Below are 21,087 nucleotides of genomic sequence, written 5' to 3' on the forward strand. Positions count from 1 at the left end.
GATGTGCTAGCAGTGGAAAAGGACTGTTTACACAACACTCTCAGTTTGTATATCACAGACTGTATCAGAAAAACAGATTAGTTCATGTTTTTTCTTGAATTCAAGAGTCAAGGCTGTTTTCAAGATTGATGTGTTCTCCTACCAAGAATTTCTAAAACGAGATTAACATTAGTTGCAGCCTTCTATTTGAGAAATTGACCAGGAAGTTCCCTCCTGTGAGAAACATGTTTTCGCAGCAGTTCTGGTGGGCCAGTGTTCTAATGAAATGTCTGCCAGTGGTGGGAGATCAGAACAGTAAACATGAGCATTTAATCTTGTAATCTTGTACTCCTGCTGATTTGCATTTTCTCCCAAGAAATTGGAAACCTTGTCTGTTGCTATTAAATTCATAAAGTAGAATTTATTTTCTAATTAAAATTTAAAATTTGAGGTAAAAGATTTAGGGTTCTTCATAATCTGGATTTAAAGTTATATCCATGTGATACAGATAGGGCTAGAAAACATCTAGAATTGCAAAAGTGGTTTCAGTTTGGTAAGTTTTATTTAAGCCTAAAGAATGTATGTTTTCTTTTTTTAAAGACCACCGTTCCTCCTTCTGTGCTCAACCTGAATCGATTCACAGAGGATTCTCTCCTTCGACATGCCCAGTTTGTGGTGGAACAAGTTGAGAGTTATGATGAAGCCGGGGACAGTGATGAGCAGCCCATCTTCCTGACTCCCTGCATGAGAGATCTGATCAAGTTGGCTGGGGTCACCTTGGGGAAAAGGTAAGGATACGGAAGAATAAAACTTAAGATGTGAGCGCCCACAGGCAGAATGTCTGTGCATTCATCTGCTAACCCTGTGGAAACCTCTCTCCAGGCGAATGGAAAGACGTCGGACCATCAAGCATTCTGCCAAGGATAAGGACAAAAAGGACAAGGGCCCTACAAAAGCCACCACTACCAAGCTGGTCTACCAGATCTTTGACACTTTCTTTGCAGAGCAAATTGAGAAGGATGACAGAGAGGAAAAGGAGAATACCTTTAAACGCCGGCGCTGTGGTGTCTGTGAGGTACCTTACTCTGCATAATCTGAGGAAAGCCGTCCTTGCTTTCCCTGGCTTGAGACTCACTGCTCAAATGTGACCCTAAGATGGAAGCCAGAGAGAAAGTTAGTAAAATGTTAGAGTGACCTGTATGCCTCCAGGGACAGATTGCTGGGACAACAATTGGAGATGTACTTGGGGACTCTTTGCTTTTAAGAAAAGGGCTAGGTCTCCTGGGTGACTTTACTCAGTCCGCTTCTCACTTTCTGAAAGCCCTGGGCTGAGTGCAGGGAGGGCAACTACTTCTTCCAAGTAGAGGGCATATTCCCAGGAACCTGCCTTGTTTCATAGTGTAACTTAACCCAGGAAAGTGGAGGCTGACCCTTTTAGAGTTGAGATCTTAAAAGACTTCTCTTCCTATGGGATGGGGTTTGTTTGTTTGTTTGTTTTTTAGTATATTCACCCTAGAGGAATTTTCCCCTATGGCCCAGAAATCAAACATATTTGTTAGATAAGTGGTTGAACTTCTATATAAATACAACAGATGCCTCAGAAAACACTGTGCTCACACTGTCTACTGGGTTCAGAGCTTTTTGTGTCTTTAGGTTCCCTGACCAGAGATTTTCATGTCCTCATTGTTCTGTAAATTAGCTTTACTTGGTTTTTATCCAGCGTGTGTGTCTTAACTTTTAAAATCCTTTTAAAACATGACTATCTTTCTTAACTGTGCTTCATGTTGATAGAGGCAAATCTAGTTAATTTGTTTTGGACATAGCATAGTAATTCCTTGTAGTAACATCCCAATTCTTAATAAGTAGTTTTTGATAACTACTGCTAACAATGACATCCTTGAACTCAGCTTATTATGACTCTGCTCTCCAAAGTGTTGGTACTGATTATTCTTTCAAGCAGTGTGATTTCTCACTTGTCGTCATGTGTCCCAATATTTCATGTCTGGCTCCCCTAACCTTTGTTAACCTAGGAGGTGTGTATAGTATCTTGTTCTTAACTCTTACTCCCCATACTTCTAATGATGTTAAATATACACATTTTAAGAATTAGTTTATGACAAAACTGGTTACCATTGATACTAATGGCCATTTGATTTACTTTTAAAAATATTTTTTAGGTTTGTCAACAACCTGAATGTGGAAAATGTAAAGCCTGTAAGGATATGGTTAAATTTGGTGGCAGTGGACGGAGCAAGCAGGCTTGTCTAGAGAGGAGGTAAGTGTGGCTGATGTTCCTGTAGGGGAGGATGCGCCAGATGACTGCCCTTGCACTTTAAGTGGGGTGATGGCTGGGTTGAAATATGCAAAACGGCGAGGATTCCTTTGTCTGTTGTTTGTCTCCAGTATAGCCCTGCTGGCTTTGCTTGTGAGGGGACTTTGCTCATTTTTGTAGGTGTCCCAATATGGCCATGAAGGAGGCAGACGATGATGAAGAAGTAGATGATAATATCCCAGAGATGCCATCACCCAAAAAAATGCATCAGGGAAAGAAAAAGAAACAGAACAAGAATCGGATCTCTTGGATTGGAGAAGCAGTCAAGGTAATCTTGGAGAGACTATCAGTCTTGTGTGTTGTTTCCTGCTAGACATCTTCGGTTTGAGCCCAGGAGCTTGAAACCTGCTCTTTTGCCCATGAAGTAACATGATCAAATGAGAGGTTGAGCCTCATGTCCAAACACTAGGAAAGCATTTTGGCTTATGGACCCAAAGTCTGTTTCCCTGATGTCTCAAAGTGTACATTGGACACAGTTCTATGAGACTGGGCTATTGAAAGTGTGAACGCTGGAATCCAATATGTTGCTGATACACACCAGGGAAGAGCTGATAAAGGGGACTTACGTGATCTTTGTTGTAGGCTTCTCACCAGGGGAGGTTGAGGTTCCTTGTCGGGGCTAGGCTTTTAGAGCTTGTTACTAATTGAAATATTGCACGTTTAAGTCCAAACTCACCTGAAATTAAGCTCTCTTGTTTTCAGACTGATGGGAAGAAAAGTTACTATAAGAAAGTGTGTATTGACTCAGAGACCCTGGAAGTAGGGGACTGTGTATCGGTTATTCCAGATGATTCTTCAAAACCACTGTACTTGGCAAGGTTTGTATCCTTCCCTCTCCTTGATTTCAGCACCTGCTCTCTCAGACCAGGAAAAAAAATGCCTATTTCGTAAGAATAGTAGCAGCAACTTTTCCTTAGACTAAGAAAACAAAATCATAGGAGTTCCCTTAACTACACTCAGACCTGCAGGTCAAGTTAGAACTTTCCTTCCACCCCTTCTTCCAACGCTAGAGTCACGGCATTGTGGGAGGACAGCAGCAATGGACAGATGTTTCATGCCCACTGGTTTTGTGCTGGGACAGACACTGTCCTTGGAGCTACGTCAGATCCCCTGGAGCTATTTCTGGTAGATGAATGTGAGGACATGCAGCTTTCATACATCCATAGCAAAGTGACGGTGGTCTATAAAGCTCCCTCAGAAAGCTGGGCCATGGAGGTGAGTGCCTGGTGGCCCTGCTGTGTCTCTCCCTCACTGCATGGGGTTGTCACTAACACAGCACCCTCATCCTTGTCCCCAAAGGGTGGCATGGATCCTGAGATCGTGAAGAAGGAGGATGATGGGAAGACCTATTTCTACCAGATGTGGTATGATCAAGACTATGCCAGATTTGAGTCCCCTCCCAAGACGCAGCCAACAGATGACAACAAATACAAGTGAGTGCTGTGGCTAGGCCTTGCTCTTGTCTCTTCCTCAACGCTGCCCTGTGTGTGCTCCAGAATGCGTTCCTTTCGTGTGAATCCCGAATTTTCCTAGCTTTTCACCTACTTTCATCTATAGGGTTTGTTTTTTGTTTTCTTCCATGCCTTCTTTGTTTTTTTGTTGTTTTTTTTTTTTTCACTAACCAAGGACCAGTCTGACTTCGTATTGATTTGCTATAGGTGTCCAGACTGTTGTGCACTTGAATTTCCTTTATGAGAAACTCTTGTCAAGGATCAGAATGTTTTTTTCGATTTTAAACACTTTTGCATGTTTTATGTATTTGTACCAAAGGTCTTGGTGTTGTCTTTCATTTAAGTATTTAAGATCTCGCAAATGAGATCTTTAATTCTATTTTACTTTTACCAGTCAATCACTGCTTACTTTTATTTACTTGTTTAATGTTAAGTGCCTTGTCCTCCTTTGCAATCTCTGTACCTCACATGTTCTGGGCTTAACAGTGGTGCCGGTGCAGTCAGAGCAGCAGACATAGGAATTCTGTGGGCTGGAGGTTAACCTTTCACATAGATATCCCTGTGTTTCTCCCACTGGCAAGGTGCCAGTGTTTTACTTGCTCTTCAGTTTTAAGGCTGTCTCCAACTCTTATTTCAAGGGCTTATAAATCAGGAATAATGTTGAGTTTTACCAAAGAGCTTTACAGCGATAATAGAACAAGCTTCATGATGTTGACTCCCAGTAGAACTACTCTGCATTCTTGCTGTAGATGTATTCCTAACCATATTCTAGATTCTGTTTAATGTCTTGGGGCTTTTCTGTGAAATTCTCAGAAGTAGGGTTGACTTGTTGCTTATATTTCTGGTCTTTGTCCCAAATAAGTGCTTGCCCAAATGTGACTATAAACTACAGGAAAGCTAGTTCCTTCAAACCAGTGTACATATATTTCCTTGGTCACTAGGGTCTTTGGATTGAGTAGTGGCAGCAAATGCTGCTATGGTCACTGCCAGTCAACTCAGAATCTTTTGTGTCTGTCTCACTAAGGTTCTGTGCAAGCTGCGCCCGTCTGGCTGAAATGAGGCAAAAAGAAATCCCCAGGGTCATGGAACAGCTTGAAGACTTGGATGGCCGGATTCTCTACAGTTCTGCGACCAAGAATGGCATCCAGTATCGAGTGGGTGATGGTGTATATCTTCCCCCTGAGGCCTTCACATTCAAGTGAGTGCCCCCTCTGTCCAGGTGTGGACCAGGAGTTCCAGGGCTGGCTTATGTCCCCCATCTGAGACCCCTAATACCTAAGCTGCTGCCGGAACTGTCCTATTAGCAACTAGACAATATCTAGCTCTCTGATGCAGAGTGACCATAGTTCTGCCAGAGTAAAGCAGTGAGTATGTGAAAAAAGCCAGAGAACCCATGGCCATACAGTAGATACCAGGGTCAACAGCTCATTCTCCCTGACCATGAGGCTTTGGGTCTGAGACCTCTTTCTTGCTAGGTCTCTAAGGACTAAATGTATTAAATGTGCTCAGCACAGTCCCTGGCTTAGGTGGGAAATGGAATGATTGCATCATAGGTATTTTCCACATGTGGCCTGTCATTTGTTAGTTCTAAGAACTAGTGCATGGCTGGAATTACAAGCAGTGTTTGCCAAACCTAGTTATTTGTAGTTCTGTTTTCCTAGAATCCCAGTTGGAACCCAGTCCCCTGTCTTAGCTCAGTTACCATGAATTACAAAACACAAGGGTCAGCTTCCTTCCAGCCTCGGTCCTTGGGCCTTGTCCTCTCTAGCACTGGCTACTCTTCACTAAAGAAGACTACCTGCAGGGCTGTTCACTGGTGCTCCTGACACAGATGCGTCAGCACAGATGTCAGGCTCTTCAGAGCGCGCAGATGTGAGGGGCCTGGTGGGAGAGTATGGACCTGCCTCCTAAATGGCAGTGGTCAGGGATGCAGCCCTGCTCCCTGGGCAGCCAAGTCAGGTGGACTGGCTTGGTTCGTGGTTAGACCCAATTCAGCAAGCCGTGAGCATGGGGCTCATACCTGTGCCTTTACTGCTGTTGCCTCCAGATGAGTGCCTTGCTCAAGAGGGCATAGGTTCTATCACTGTAACAAGCCCCAAACTGCAGAAGCTTAATTAACTTCTTGCCTGGACTATGTGGCCATCATGACTGAATAGCAGACTTGGAGCCTTGGGCTGATGGATGTGCAACCTTCTCAAAAGTTGTGGGTCTTTGAGCCTGGGAAGGATGCCCTGAAGACTCTGGGAAGAAGCGCTGCGTATCACTGCTCTGCATGCTCATAGAACAGAACAAGTTCATGCCCGGAATGCGATCTTTCTCAGGCTGGGAGGAAGGGAACAGGAAATACTTGAATAACTTCAGCAATACTAGTAAATCATTAATGCGCAGCTGGAAAAATGCTAGTTTGAAACTGGATGAGACCTAGTCTTTAGCTAAACCTTTTTTCTGTAGTGAAACAATTTCAGTATGTGTGCTGCCAAAGTAAGCACGTTCTCTAAATCTTTTTCTAGTTATGATAAAAGCCATGTCACCTGACCTGACTGCCCGGGGAGCAGGGCTGCATTTAGGAAGCAGGTCTGTACTCTCCCACCAGGCCCGTCACATCTGCGTGCTCCGAAGCGTCAGCACAGGGTCAGGCTCATCTGCTGTGTCAGGAGCTGTGCTCTGCAGGGAGTCATCCCTCCAGTGCTAGCCTGTAAGGTGTTTGAATTTTCTAGCCTGTAAGGTGTTTGAATTCAAGTGGTTGTCACTGGTCAACTGCGCTGTATTTTAAGGTTTAATGCTCAGTTACACATAAAAGTTGCTTCTCTGTAGCATCAAGCTGTCCAGCCCTGTGAAGCGCCCACGGAAGGAGCCTGTGGATGAAGAACTGTATCCGGAGCATTACCGAAAATACTCTGATTACATCAAAGGCAGCAACTTGGATGCCCCAGAGCCATACCGGATTGGCCGCATAAAAGAGATCTTTTGTATCAAAAAGAGCAATGGTCGACCAAACGAGGCAGACATCAAGATCCGACTTAACAAGTTCTACAGGTCAGTGAAGATTGGATGCAGTGGATTCTTCTGGAAGGCTCTCTCTGAAACAGGGTTGTAACATTGCACCTATAGTGGTGATTTAAGAGGTAGTTTTTTTTTTTTTTTTCCAGGTGTTTCTTAATGATCTAGTGGGTGCTGACAATGACTATTTCATAGTCCTTCCTCTTAGACCTTTGTTTTAAAGCTTCAGAAACTTTTTTTAATTTATTCATACAGAACTGGGGTATAGGCCAGAAGTGCAGGGGTGGTGAGAGGATTCACCAGAGTCAGAGTGAGGTACAGGCCGACTGACAGTACACTGCTGAGGGGAGTAGCGGGGGGTGGGGGGGAAAGGTCTGCTGCTGTGTATTAGCTAAAAAATCACCTCCAGGGCGGGGATCGAACTCATGCTGAAGTGGTCTTAGATTCTTGGCGCAGCAGGCTAAAGCACAGCACTACCAGGGAGGGCCCACTTCAGAGACTTCTTTCTAAGAGGAACTTCTCTCTAAGTGAAGTCCTTGAGCAGAAGTTGAGAATATGATTAAAGCAGAGGTGAAATGTCCTGTCTGCTTGAAGACCCAGGAGCCCCCTGAATTCTATTTATGACTGCATTCTGTTTCCTTCCCTCCGCTCCCCACTCCTGTTCCTCCTGTTCTTTCCAGGATGCCCTTTGCTCTCTGTAGTACTTCTCCCGAGGTCTTGACTGTACTCAACTTTTCCTGGCTCTCTGGTAACTGGTAGTGGTTAGGAACTAACCCAGTTAATTCTTTCCGATGGTATGAAGTTGCTTGATTTTTTAGCTAATACACAGCAAAGATCTTCTGAAGTCTTTGTAACCAGTTTTTACAATGAGAAAGAAGTGAAGATCCGGCTCTACATCTTCTTACCAGGAGGGAGGTGGCTGTAGTCCTGATGCAGGTGTGCATGTTTTGGCAGAGTGGAGGTGTGAAGAACAAGCAGGTCATTCTCTGAGTTCATAGTAAGGGTACCATCTTAGTTGTCGTACTCAGTGTCAATTGGGGGACTAGTAATCCAGCTGCCATAATGGAGGTGAGGGGCCTTTTCCCTTTGATTCTCTGAGCACCTCTACGAATGTTATACCATTAATTCATGGTCAGTGCCCAGCAGAAGAGAATTTCTAACAAAGTGTCTTTACACTCATAGGCCAGAGAACACACACAAGTCCACCCCGGCAAGTTACCACGCGGATATCAATCTGCTTTACTGGAGCGATGAAGAGGCTGTGGTGGACTTCAAGGCTGTACAGGGCCGCTGCACTGTGGAGTATGGGGAGGACCTGCCCGAGTGTCTTCAGGACTTCTCTGCGGGTGGCCCAGACCGCTTCTACTTCCTTGAGGTGGTGCTTGAGCTGACCAGAGGGAGGGACTTTTAGTCAAACTCATAGGCCTCTTTGCTCACTCCCAGAGAGGCGTTTAATTATCTAGAGTACAAAGCTGATATTTAAGTTCTAGAACTTAACATAAAAAATGTTTTTTGAGTGACCTAATGCAACTAAAACTTATTGAAGGCTATTAGGCAGCCACATTAGTCCAGCCTTCATGCCTCAGTATGAGTTGGAGAAAAAGGCCCTTTCCCTGGAGACTCAGCTCCGTCCTCATTAGCTCTTAGTGGCAGCATCAGTGGCAACGCCAGATCACAGAGATGTCCTATTATTGAGTCTAGTGAATCACTTTAAAATTGTTTGGGTATGGCTTTTCCATTAAGATCCCTGAAAATGATACATGCCTGTGTTTCTCCAGCTTCCAGGATAGATAACTTCATTAGAAAGTAGTGCTATCGGTTTTTTTTAATTTCCAGAATGAATAGTCCAAGTATTTAAAATAGCAGGGATTTCAGTGTTGACCTAATACAGTTTTTTGTTTCCAGTGTATTAAAAATTAAAGTAGTCATGTTAGTGGCTAATTGCTTAGGGAGAAATTAAGTGGATGTTTATCAAAATAGTTTCTTAAATAGTCCTTGTAGAGAGGAAGCCTTTGTGTTTCTCTGCCAGACTTGTGGTTCTTTGATTCTCAGGCCTATAATGCCAAGAGCAAAAACTTTGAAGATCCTCCAAACCATGCTCGTAGCCCTGGAAATAAAGGCAAAGGAAAGGGAAAAGGTATGTTCTTCTGTGGGCTCTTTCCTAAGCCCCTCCTCTGTAACTCAGGAATTCTTAGAACCAAGAACAGCCTCTCATTACCCCACTTACTGTTAACTACTCAAAATGAAGTCATTTTTGAATTAATAGTGTTGGAAGAAAGCAGCAGAGAGTTTAATTTGATTTTCTTTATGGCCCATCTCCCCAGGAAAAGGCAAAGCAGCAAAGTCTCAGACGTGTGAGCCAAGTGAACCAGAAGCAGAAATAAAACTGTCTAAACTGCGGACCCTGGATGTGTTCTCTGGCTGTGGGGGTTTGTCCGAAGGATTCCACCAAGCAGGTAAACAGACAGGTTCTCTGCACAGCTAGTACAGCTGAAGCAGGCAGATTCTGCCTGGAAGGCCTTGCTGCCTCTGGTCAGAGTTCTGACTCAAGACTCATTCAAGGGGCACCTTTGTCCTTGTTTCATCCCCCAGGCATCTCTGAAACACTGTGGGCCATTGAAATGTGGGACCCCGCCGCCCAGGCGTTCCGACTGAACAACCCCGGGTCCACGGTGTTCACAGAGGACTGCAACGTCCTGCTGAAGCTGGTCATGGCTGGGGAGACCACCAACTCCCACGGCCAGAAGCTGCCGCAGAAGGGAGATGTGGAGATGCTTTGTGGCGGGCCACCTTGCCAAGGCTTCAGTGGCATGAACCGCTTCAACTCACGTACCTACTCCAAGTTCAAAAACTCCCTGGTGGTCTCCTTCCTCAGGTAACCAGATGGGAAGCGCCTGTATGTTCAGTGCTGCTCCAGGTGTCTAATCAGCCAGCCCAGGACTGCGCTGTGTGTGTGCCAGGTGTGAACAGTCACCTGCTTAGCTTTCCTACCTGCTGAAGGTGTGCACCGAGGTGAGCATCTGGCCTTTGCCTTCAGGAAATTCGGTGCACTATTCCACTAGGGAGAAATGAAGTTGGGAGGTGCAGCTTTACTATATCCAAATGTTGAGCATTTGGGTGTGGCTCCTGAAAGGGTAGGTCTTCCTTTTTTCTGGAGGGTAACTCTTGCCATCTTTCGTACCTCCTACAGCTACTGTGACTACTACCGGCCTCGCTACTTCCTCCTGGAGAATGTCAGGAACTTTGTGTCCTTCAAGCGTTCCATGGTCCTGAAGCTCACCCTCCGCTGCCTCGTGCGCATGGGCTATCAGTGCACCTTTGGCGTGTTGCAGGTGCGCCTTCCCAGGGAAGGGCACAGGTGGGTGGGCATGGGGGTGTGGCAGGGAAAAGGGAGGTTAGTGGTCCCTGGGCTCCAGCAAAGGTTCACTAGCTGAAAATGGGTCCAGGGAGACAACCTTGGTGTGGTGACTATGATGCTGGCGTGGGGGAGACTGTTGCCCTGTCCCCACCACTGAAGCTCAACATGCAGATCTGAGTAGCCCCCTTTAGTGTACACTTAAGGCGGCCCGACTGTAACGTCTTTGCTGGATTGCGTCCTGCTTGTTTCCCTCGGTAGGTGTGTCTAGGGACTTTGGGTAGCAGTCAGAAGATGTCCATGGAGGTCTGATTGGCTGAATGATGCCTATCCCACTGTTACCCAGGGTGAAAAATAAGTTTTGCTCACAAACTTCTTGAGGGTGGAAGGTGCACTCCAAGGCGATGTGCAAGGATGAGAGCTCACTCTCACGCTTTGTATGCTTAGTCCTCAATGGCATGACTAAATATAAAACATCAAAGTGGGAAAAAAACAAAACAAAACAAAAAGCATCAAAGTGAGGAGGGGAATCCAGTTGGAAAGTAGTGTGCCAGAGTTGGGCCCTTGGCTTTTCCACTTTAGTTTCTATGGTGTCTCTAGCTTGCTGGTCAAGCAGGAGTGTGTTTTTCCTTGTAACCATACACCGAAGTAGGTTACTGTTCTTTTTGCTCTTCTCCCTGAGTCTTTGGGGTCCCTCTATAGATTCTAAAGAGCTGGTGGCATCACCAGTGGGGTTCTCATGTCTTTTCCACTGTTCTTTAATTGGATCCCACCTTATTACTGGGTTAACTGGGACCTCCAGGTAAGCTTTGTGCTAGCCAGCCACTTGTCCCTTGCTGTGGATGTGGCAGGTTGGAGGCGCCTTCTGACCACGTCTTGCCTTATTACATGCAGGCTGGTCAGTATGGTGTGGCCCAGACGCGGAGGCGTGCTATCATACTGGCTGCTGCCCCTGGAGAGAAGCTCCCCCTGTTCCCAGAGCCATTGCATGTGTTCGCACCTCGGGCCTGCCAGCTCAGCGTCGTGGTGGACGACAAGAAGTTTGTCAGCAACATAACCAGGTAGGAGGCCCTGCTCACCCCTGGGGTCACAGTGCTTATGAATGGCTCTGGGGAGGTTTGCTGTTGCTGAGTCTTTGTCAAGAGTCTGAACTGAAGAAAAGGTGTGAGAAGAGAGACAGGGCAGGTCTGACCTGCCAGGTGAGCACTCTGCTATCTCCAGTCTTGAGTTCTGACCCAGAGTAAATGTTGTGTAGGACGGGGCCAGAACCAGACTGCATCACCAGCAAAGCCCACACTGTACTGACATCTAAAAAGTATGCTGTCAAAGGGTGACCCTTTGACCTCTGAACCAGGTTGTCATCTCAGGACAGTAGCAGTGGCCAGGGACCAGCAGCCATGTGTGCCCCTAGAGATGTCAACTGTTGTGTTGCTTTGCAGGCTAAGCTCGGGTCCTTTCCGAACCATCACAGTTAGGGACACGATGTCTGACCTCCCTGAGATCCGGAATGGAGCTTCTTCACTAGAGATCTTGTACAATGGGGAACCCCAATCTTGGTTCCAGAGGCAGCTCCGGGGATCACAGTACCAGCCTATCCTCAGGGACCACATCTGTAAGGTAACCTCAGCAGAACCTCCAGCAGCTGACCCTACTGAGTCACCTGGTCAGAATGGACATGGAAAAAAAGAATTTTTTTAAAGATTTATTTATTTATGTATACAGAACTGGGGTACAGGCCAGAGGTGCAGGGGCGGTGAGAGGATTCACCAGAGACAGTGGGGAGTAGAACAGGTTGACTGACAAAGTACACTGCTGAGGAGAGCAGCGGGCGGGTTGGGAGAGGTCTGCTGCGTCCTGTGTATCACCTCCGGGGCAGGGATTGAACTTGCACTGAAGCGGCTATTGCTAGCTTGCAGTGCTGCATCCTAACCTGTTGCACCACCAAGGAGGGCCTGGAAAACTTTTTAAAGATTTATTTATTTATGTATAGAAGGACTAAAGTACAGACCAGATGTGTAGAGGGTGAGAGGATCCACCGGAGACAGTGGGGAACAGAACAGGCTGATCATCGAAGTACACTGCTGAAGGGAGCACCGAGCAAAACAGAGGTCTGCGTGCCATATATGGGTTAGCTCCCTGGCTGGGGATCGAACCCAGGCCATGGCAGTGGTAATGCTGAGACTTAACCCGTATACCACCAGGGAGGCTACACATGAAAAAATTTAAAAAAGAAAAAGGAAAGAAAAGGACTTGGAGTCAGTGTCTAGCCAGGATTGGGTTGTGGAATAGAATCAGATTCTAGCCATCTTTCAGCTCATTTTCTGTTCTCGTCCCCTAATACAAACCACCATTTCCACTGGGTTCAGCCTTGCCTCTTCACTGCCTTTGGCTTTTCTTCTGCCCTCCCACACCTTCCCCTAGAAGCAATGTGGCATATCAGGCCTGCTTTGCCCGGAATAGCCCCAGAATGCTATCTGGCCCCTGTTCCCCTTCTCACTGAACTCTTTTGCCCCCTGTTCTACATAGTCTCTCCCTCCCCCTGCAGAGGGCTTGGCTCAGATGTCACCTCCCCAGAGAAGTCTTCCCACATTTGCATTAAGCTGCTCCTTGAGGCCCCCACCCCCACATTCTGCACCCCAGTTCTATTTTTGTGTGGTTTGTGTTTCTCGAGTTGTCTTTTGGAGTTTCTCTGGCCTTTACTGGGATATAAGAGCGGTGGTGCCCAACCCATGGAGGACTGCTAGCTGCTCCCAGGACTGGGTAATAAGCTGGGACCTGCTGCTCTCTTCCAGGACATGAGTGCGCTGGTGGCCGCCCGGATGCGGCATATCCCTCTGGCCCCAGGCTCAGACTGGCGTGATCTGCCCAACATAGAGGTGCGACTCTCTGATGGCACCATGGCCAGGAAGCTGCGGTACACCTATCACGACAGGAAGAACGGCTGCAGCAGCACTGGGGCTCTCCGAGGGGTGTGCTCCTGTGTGGAAGGTGGGGTGTCTGCCTGTGTGCTGGCCCCTGCTTGTGACTTCCTTTGGTTTGAGGGAGGGACTGTTCCTGGGGGTTCCCTGGAAGAAGACACTGGGGGCTGCCACTGACCCAGAGCCCTTAGGTAGGACACAGATGCATGGAGTCTCGTGTCTGCTATAAACAGTTGCTGAGAGTGTTACGTGGCAGAACCTGCCCAGGGAATAGACGCTGTCGGTTCTGCATGTGATAGACACCCTCACAGGCCTCCCTCCTCTTCCGTAACCTCTGCCTTGTTGTGGCCCTCTTTTCCAGCGGGCAAAGCCTGTGACTCCACTGCCAGGCAGTTCAACACACTCATCCCCTGGTGCCTGCCTCACACTGGGAATAGGCACAACCACTGGGCTGGCCTGTATGGACGGCTGGAATGGGACGGTTTTTTTAGCACGACTGTCACCAACCCTGAGCCCATGGGCAAGCAGGTATGTCTGAGGACCAGGCTTGGAGAGAGCAGAGTGGTGGGAGGAAAGATGTCAGGAGCCAGTGCTCCTCACTTTGCACCGCCCCCCCCCCCCCTGTTCAGGTGGGGACCAGCTCATTGACCAAGGCCTAAGGCTGAACTTTTCCAGGTGGGCCCTATCTTCTTTCCCTTCCCCCCACCAGGGCCGTGTGCTCCACCCCGAGCAGCACCGTGTGGTGAGTGTGCGGGAGTGTGCACGCTCCCAGGGCTTCCCAGACACCTACCGACTGTTTGGCAACATCCTGGACAAGCACCGGCAGGTCAGTGAGTGGAGCCGGCCTACTGCTCCCTGCCTTGAAGAGGGAGCTAATTGGCATTTCGACAGCATCCCTAAGCTGACAGGAGAAAGGCCTCTCTGCCTCTAGTCGGGGTGGGGCAGGGTTTAGTGGAGAGCCTAACATACATGGTCACTTCTGTGGGGGCATTGAGTACCCTGAGTTTGTTGGCTGATCTGTTCAGTTAAAGTGGTTTCCAGGGGGTATGGCCAGGAAGGAAGGGACTCTCTAGGGCCCGTGTGTATTAGGGTCAGGCTGTTGCCAAAATTTACCCAAAGGAAAGCCCACCCACTGAATTCAGTAAAGGAGCATTGCTAAAGGTTGAAATCAACCGATTTCTAGCTGATGCTCAGGTTTTAGGTTGACAGTTTCTTAATTAGGTACATTCCATGGAAGTATTGCACATACATACATCTAACGACGTTGTAGTGCACACTCCCGTTTCATTGTCTCTCAGTTCTGGTCTCTGGAAACACCACTTTTACCGGGCAGTGAAGCATAATGACCTCCCTGGCTTGCTATTTGAGTTTTTCTACAGTCCCGTAAGACCCCCTTCTCTAGTTCTGCACACAGTTGTGTTTAGAATTGGGGGGTGGGTCAGTTGGCAGGTCTAAGAGTATTGTGATGGAAGGCCTTGGGGACCATGTGTAAGATCAGAGGCCCTATAACTTGTTGTGAGCAAAGGTTGCTGTTGATCCCAGCTGTGTTAAACCAGGCTTCACCCTCCTTTCTCCTGCAGGTGGGTAATGCTGTGCCACCACCCTTGGCCAAAGCCATCGGCTTAGAGATCAAGCGCTGTATGTTGGCCAAAGCTCGAGAGAGTGCCTCAGGTATGGTGGGGTTGTATGGAGCAGGGGTCCTTTTCTGTGGTATGTATAGGAAAAGAGAACAGCCAGGGCACAGATAACCCTGGGCCCTGATACTCAATCACCCGGCCTCCTCTCTTGGGATTGCTGTGGGACTGAATATGTGACCAAGCGCATAGAAAGGAGGCCTGCAGGCAGTGGGTCTTGGAGCTTTCTTCTGTCAAGTGAGCCTGGCAGCTGGATCTCTTCCAGATGATGACCCACATGGTCTGGAAACCTCTTGGGAGCACTTGGAGCAGCTATTCAGTCATCCTTACTGTTCTTTTCAAGCTGCTCTAGGTTCTTATTTGGTCAGCTTTAACACCCACGCCTGGTTGTCACTCCTCCTCATACAGCGTGTTTCTTGTGCTTGCCTATTGCTGGGTGTAACATGCTGGGTATGTTCTCCACAGTGACTTCTTTTTATTTCTCTACAGCTAAAGTCGAGGAGAAAACTAAGGACTAGTTTTGCCCTCCTGTCGCCCTTATTTCTGGCACCAGGGATCCCCAACGTGCACTGATGTTGTTGTATTTTTAACATGTTGATCAGTTCAAATGTGTTGTACACGGTGTTTGTGGCCTTGACTGACATGAAGCTCTGTTCTGTGAGGTTTGCTTATCAACTAATGACTTAGTGATCAAACTGTGCAGTACTTTGTGCATTCTGGATTTTAAAAGTTTTTTATTACGCATTATATCAAATTACCACTGTATGAGTGGAAATTAAGTCTTTATGTAGTTTTTATATGTTGTAATATTTCTTCAAATAAATCTTCTCCTATAAACCACCCTAGGTGGTGACTTGTGATTTATGAGGGACTTCAGTTGGACCTCACCTGAGGCTGGATGAGGCTCTTCAGTATTGAGGGTAACCCCAGAGATAATTATGTATAATATCACTCCATGTGTCCCTGTGTGTTTGGGGTAGAGGTTAACTTGTGACTCAGGTCTGACCAATGAGACGCAAATGGAACTTGCTAGTGTGGTTTCTTGGAAAGACTTCTTAAAGGAACAGTCTTAATTGGCCTTCCCCATAATAGCCTGGGAGCCCTTCTTTGGTCTGGAGTGAGCTGTGAGTTCTGGTGGTGCAGTTACTATCTTGTGACCATGAGGATAGAAATCCTGGCCTTCTGTCCCCAAGCAGACCTCATCTCTGCTTAAAAATGTTAGGTAAACTTTCTGTGCTTTTTAGCTTCACTTAGTCCTGCTGAATTAGACTTGCTATAAAATGCCAGCTAAGCAGAAGTGTATAACACTTCATTCACCTGATTCACAATCCAGAGGGCCACTTGGTGGGATGTTAAGTAACAACTGCATCTGTACTTTGTAATGATGCACTTTGTGGCAACACAACAGCTACTTTTACACTCAGTTACAGAAGTCTTAGTCGTGAAACTGAGGACTAATTATAATTTGAATGTAAAGTCAACTAGCTTCCTTAGATAATTAGGTATTAAATTTTTGCTTCTCTAAGTGGCAGAACTGAATATTCTTATATATTCTCTGCCCACTCCCTCAGGGAACTATAGAGAGGTCAGTGCCTGGATCATGAGTATGATTTAACAATGTCCCACCAACAGTGCCAACCTCACTTTGGCTTTCAATCCTTGTCAACTGGATAGGGCACATCTTGTTAGCATTTTTTTAAAAAAAGATTTATTTATTTATGCATACAGAACTGGGGTACAGGCTGGAGGTGCAGGGGCAGTGAGAAGATTCACCAGAGAGAGAGTGGGGAGCAGAACAGGCAGACAAAGTACACTACTGAGGGGAGCAGTGGTCACATTAAGAGAGGTCCCTCACGCCATGTGGGTCACCTTGGGGGCTGGGGATCAAACTTGCACTGAAGTGGCTGCGGCCAGCTTGCCGTGCTGTGCTGTACTTTAGTCCACTGCCCTACCTGGGAAGGCCCTTGTTAGCATTTTTTTTTTAATATTTATTTATGCATACCGAACTGGGATATAGACCAGAGGCGCAGGTGTGGTGAGAGGATTCACCAGAGACAGAGTGGGGAGCAGAACAGATAGATGGACAAAGTACACTGCTGAGGGGAGCAGCGGGCGGATCAGGAGAGGTCTGCCGCGCCATGTGGTCACCTCCAGGGCAGGCAGGGATTGAACTCATGTGGAAGTGGCTTTAGCTGCTTTAACCCACTGCACTACCCGGGAGGGCCCTTGTTAGCATTTTTTAATAGTGACTCAAAGCTTATTGTCTAGTAACCATGAACGATACATGACTGACCGTGCTGAGTGCTATTTGAGCAGTAGAGATTTACCCTTATGTTATATTGGTTCATATCTCTACGATATAGAGATTTTAATAGGTATTTGTCTTCTTTTCTGTTTCTTAGAGCCTATTTGAAAGACCTTCCCTTATCCCAGGTCATAAATTTGTGTTTTCTTGTATATTTGACATCTCATTTTAACATGTGAACCACTTCTTAAATATAAAAATAGGTATCTTATTTTTTGCACAGATGCAATGTAGTACAAGATAAATTTCCTCCATCAGGTTTACTTTAAGTATAAAAATATATTTTGACTTTAGGAACCACTAAAGTATATAGTGTGTGTAATGACAAGTATAAATCCTCCACATCCATAAGCACCTTGATGACTAAATCCTTTCAAAGAATGACTTCTTCCAAAGTTGTTCTAAGCTTGAGTCAAAGCACATGTCTGTCTTTTCTCTGCTACAAATGTGCCATAGATTAAAATTACCTTAAAAGATGTTCTACCTAGGGATGTCTCCCTGTGACCCTCTTGTTTTTTAAATGAAGTCTAATATGAAATGCACAAGTTCCAAATGTACAACTTGAATTTTGATGTATGAAATGAATACAGCCCTGAAACCCACATCCTTATCAAGCCACAGATCATTTTCACGCCCCACCTCACCCTGCCCAACAGGCAATGCTCTGGTCTAGTTCTGTCTCTGTGGGTGACTTGCTGGTTCAGTCCAGCATGGACTCTTTGATCTTTTGCCCAGCATACATTTTTGGGAGTTCATGCTAGTGTGTATAGTAGTTCCCTTTACTAAGCAGAAGGAATGGCCGTTCAAACTTTATCTTGCTGTGTTCGAAACCATTTGGTCAAGCTGTGCAGACACTTGTACATGTGGGTGGGTCCCCATCTACAGAACATTTCTAGTAGTTGAATATCTGAGCCAAACTTAATTTTTTTCATTTTTTTTCTTCTTTTGTAATCTATATGAGAAGATGAATGGATGTTAGCTGAACCTATTGTGGTAATATTTTTACAATATACATTAAAAAAATCAAGTAGGCTGTGGATTCAAACAGTGATGCATGCCAATCATTTATCAATAAAAGCTGAAGATAAAAAACAGTTCTTTCTTAGTATTTTTAACAAGTAGATCACATCAGACCACCGTGTTTTTTCTCACTGAGAAGGTATTTTCACAAGCACCAGCATCACGCAGCACCCTCCTAGGGGAGCCTCTCGCAAATCCAGTCTCCTTCCCGGGGCCTGTGCTGCTGCACTGGGGCCACCGTGTAAGGCTGAAATTCTCTCAAGCCTCTCACTGCTGTTGTCTATTTTCACATCTGCAGCTGAACCAAACTTAAGAATTGGCACGTCCTCTAAAACTTGTGGGTTTTTTTTTATTTTTTATAGAAGTTGCATTAAATTTAGATTTGAGGCAAATTGACATCTTTGTGGCCAGTTTCCTCTTAAGAATAGGGCCAGTTCTTCTAATTATTCAGATACTGTGTCCTCATAGCATCTTAAAGTCATACAGATACTGAAAATTTTATTTCTAAGTAAATTGAGTTTTCTTGTTTTCTAAACGGTGCTCCTTTGCCTACAGAAAGACTATTGATTTGTATTGATCGTTGATTGTGTATGTTATATAAATTTTTTACCTTCACCAACTTTCTATTTTGTGACACTTTTCCAGTTGAGGTCTTGGTTTCAGGGATCAATATACTACCAAGAACTACCTGCAGATCTACTTTAGTATAAGGAATGAAAACCATGACTGTTTCCAGTTGCAGCTCAAGCCATGGATCCTATTGGCCTTACCTCGGGGTGAACCAAGCAAGTGACTGATTTGAAGGACACGTGCCAGTGCTGGCCTTTGTACAGCCCAAGACAGCTGGTTTGACCATGTTGAGGACTTAGAGGAGGGCGGCTGCATTTGGAAAGGCTGGAGGGAGGGTCTTAGTTTTCAACAGTTTCTGCCTCCCTGGCTGACTGGCAGGGAACATTCTTCCTTCCACCAGAGTAAAAGTTCAGTCTTAACTCTGGGAAGAAAAAACTGATGGAATTGGAGAATTGGGAGGGATAATGATTGTAGTGGACTCACATGCATTTATTCATGAGAAATCCACTGTTACACAAATCCTCCTTACTGTTTGAGGTGATTATTAAACAAATGCCACATGTTGAACTCATTAAAGAGGGTAAAAAAAGCAACCCTTTGTCCTCTTTCTAGAGGAACTATGTTAAGTGATAACCAGATCAAGCTGATCAGAAAGCTCTAGTCCAGTAGAATAGCTTTTAATAAGTATAGATAGGGCTCTCTCTGGTGACGCAACAGGTTAAAGCACCGCATTATGAAGCTCTCCAAAGCCACGAGTTCGATCCCCAGCCAAGAAGCTGACCCACATGGTGTGGCAGACCTCTTCTGACCCACCCGCAGGTACTTTGTCAAAATCTGCCTGTTCTGCTCCCCACTGTCTCTGGTGAATTCTCTCACCCACCACGCCTCTGGCCTGTACCCCCAATTCTGTAAGCATAGATAAATAAATCTTTAAAAAAATAGGTGTAGGTATACAAGGGCCTCCCTGTGGCCTGAGTTTGATCCCCGGCCAGGGAGCTGACCCACATGGCACAGCAAACCTCTCCTGTCTCAAGCATTGCTCCCCTCATTAGTATATTTCAACAGATCCGCCTGTTCTGTTCCCCTCTCTGTCTCTGGTGAATCCTCACCCTTCTGCACCTCTGGCCTACACCCCAGCTCTTCTATGCAAAGAAAAAGGTGAACATAGCAAAATGTTAAAAAAATAAATGTAGACACACAGATTAACGTTTTAACACCTCACACCTCTGAGAATGGCACATACCAAAAATACCCACTAACAATTAGTGTCAGAGGATATGGAGAGAAATGAGTCAATTACACTGTCGGTGGGAATGTAAACTGGTGAAATCATGAAAAGCAATGCAAATACCTTCAATAGAAATAGCAACATATATCTGAAACTACACACAGTGACCGAGCAATCCCAATCTTGGGCATATATCCACAGAATATGAAACCATCCACAAAAAACCCCAGTACGTTCTACAGTAATTGCAGCAGCATTCTTACAGTGATGTGGAAGCAGCTTAATCTACAGAGGATGAATAGCCCAAGAAGATGTGGGACATGCACACCATGGAGCATACCATATTGCATAGGCACAAGAAGAAGTAAGGCATTTTCAACAAAATGGAGGGAATTTGAAAAAAATGATATTCAGCAAAGCTAATGAGAATGATAAAAACAAATACTTGTTCTTATAACGATTGTAATAGCAATAAGCATCATCAACAAGCGCTGCGGTTAAGGTGGAGGGGAGATTGAAAGACTCTGAAGGATGGTGGGAGTGGGGAGGGAGATGTATACAGATAATTTTGCAACCCCTAATTGAATCAGTTAATATTTAGACTTTATTTCTGACACCTGACTGGGCTTTTAAAACCTATTGTTGTGACCCTGTGGCATCCATAAGTATACCAACATTCACATTGTTGTACAAACATTTTATCCCCAACAGAAGCCAAATCCATCAAACACTTAACTTGTCCCTACTTTCCCCCAGCCCCTGGTAACTATTACTTTACTTTCAGTCTCTAATTAATCTATTCTTGGCACCTTATATAAGTGGTATCATACATTATATGTCCTTTAGTGTCTGACTCACTTAGCATGCTTTTAGTTTTCACTCCTGGTACAGCATGTATTAGAAATTGCTTTTTAAGCCTGAGTATTTCGTCTGTCCATTTACTCCTTCATCGTTGGTGAATATTGGGTTGTTTGCACCTTCTGGCCATTGTGACTAATACTGGAATGAACATCTGAGTCCCTGCTTTCAGTTCTTTTGCATACACGTCTGAGGGTGGAGTTGGATCATAGGATCACACCCAACTTCATGAGGAACTGCCACACTGTTGTCTCCAGTGGCTGTGCCATTTTATAATACCAGACATGCACACGATTTCTAATCTTTCAATTTCTGTCAACACTTGTTATTTTCTGGCTTTTAATAGCCATACCAATGGGTGTAAAGTATCTCTCATTGTGGGTTTGATTTGCTGCAAGTTTGTATATGTGTTTATGTGGTTTTCTTTTTTTTTTTTT

The 21,087-nt window shown here is 45.6% G+C and overlaps 1 protein-coding gene across 4 annotated transcripts in view; it reads left to right on the plus strand.

The window, feature by feature from the left end:
* The window catches only part of DNMT1 (DNA (cytosine-5-)-methyltransferase 1), a 40,621-nt gene extending 25,096 nt beyond the window's left edge, over positions 1 to 15,525 (plus strand). For 2 of the 4 annotated variants that reach the window (XM_004689038.2, XM_012729864.1), the window contains exons 20-40: positions 580 to 767; positions 862 to 1,054; positions 2,157 to 2,254; positions 2,432 to 2,579; positions 3,014 to 3,129; positions 3,322 to 3,526; positions 3,611 to 3,744; positions 4,787 to 4,960; positions 6,577 to 6,798; positions 7,945 to 8,137; positions 8,815 to 8,899; positions 9,087 to 9,218; positions 9,355 to 9,637; positions 9,953 to 10,094; positions 11,012 to 11,178; positions 11,557 to 11,734; positions 12,910 to 13,105; positions 13,397 to 13,563; positions 13,745 to 13,861; positions 14,616 to 14,706; positions 15,159 to 15,525. In XM_004689038.2, coding sequence (XP_004689095.1) covers positions 580 to 767; positions 862 to 1,054; positions 2,157 to 2,254; positions 2,432 to 2,579; positions 3,014 to 3,129; positions 3,322 to 3,526; positions 3,611 to 3,744; positions 4,787 to 4,960; positions 6,577 to 6,798; positions 7,945 to 8,137; positions 8,815 to 8,899; positions 9,087 to 9,218; positions 9,355 to 9,637; positions 9,953 to 10,094; positions 11,012 to 11,178; positions 11,557 to 11,734; positions 12,910 to 13,105; positions 13,397 to 13,563; positions 13,745 to 13,861; positions 14,616 to 14,706; positions 15,159 to 15,187 — 3,258 coding nt within the window. In that variant the 3' untranslated portion in view covers positions 15,188 to 15,525. Of the gene's footprint in view, positions 1 to 579; positions 768 to 861; positions 1,055 to 2,156; positions 2,255 to 2,431; positions 2,580 to 3,013; positions 3,130 to 3,321; positions 3,527 to 3,610; positions 3,745 to 4,786; positions 4,961 to 6,576; positions 6,799 to 7,944; positions 8,138 to 8,814; positions 8,900 to 9,086; positions 9,219 to 9,354; positions 9,638 to 9,952; positions 10,121 to 11,011; positions 11,179 to 11,556; positions 11,735 to 12,909; positions 13,106 to 13,396; positions 13,564 to 13,744; positions 13,862 to 14,615; positions 14,712 to 15,158 lie in introns of those variants that run through there. The other 2 variants (XM_012729866.1, XM_012729865.1) reach the window with 2 other exon arrangements.
* The last annotated feature ends 5,562 nt before the right edge of the window (positions 15,526 to 21,087 follow it).

The sequence above is a fragment of the Condylura cristata genome, unplaced genomic scaffold, assembly GCF_000260355.1.
Source record: "Condylura cristata isolate star-nosed mole 26May11 unplaced genomic scaffold, ConCri1.0 scaffold00025, whole genome shotgun sequence".
Classification (NCBI taxonomy): Eukaryota; Metazoa; Chordata; class Mammalia; order Eulipotyphla; family Talpidae; genus Condylura; species Condylura cristata.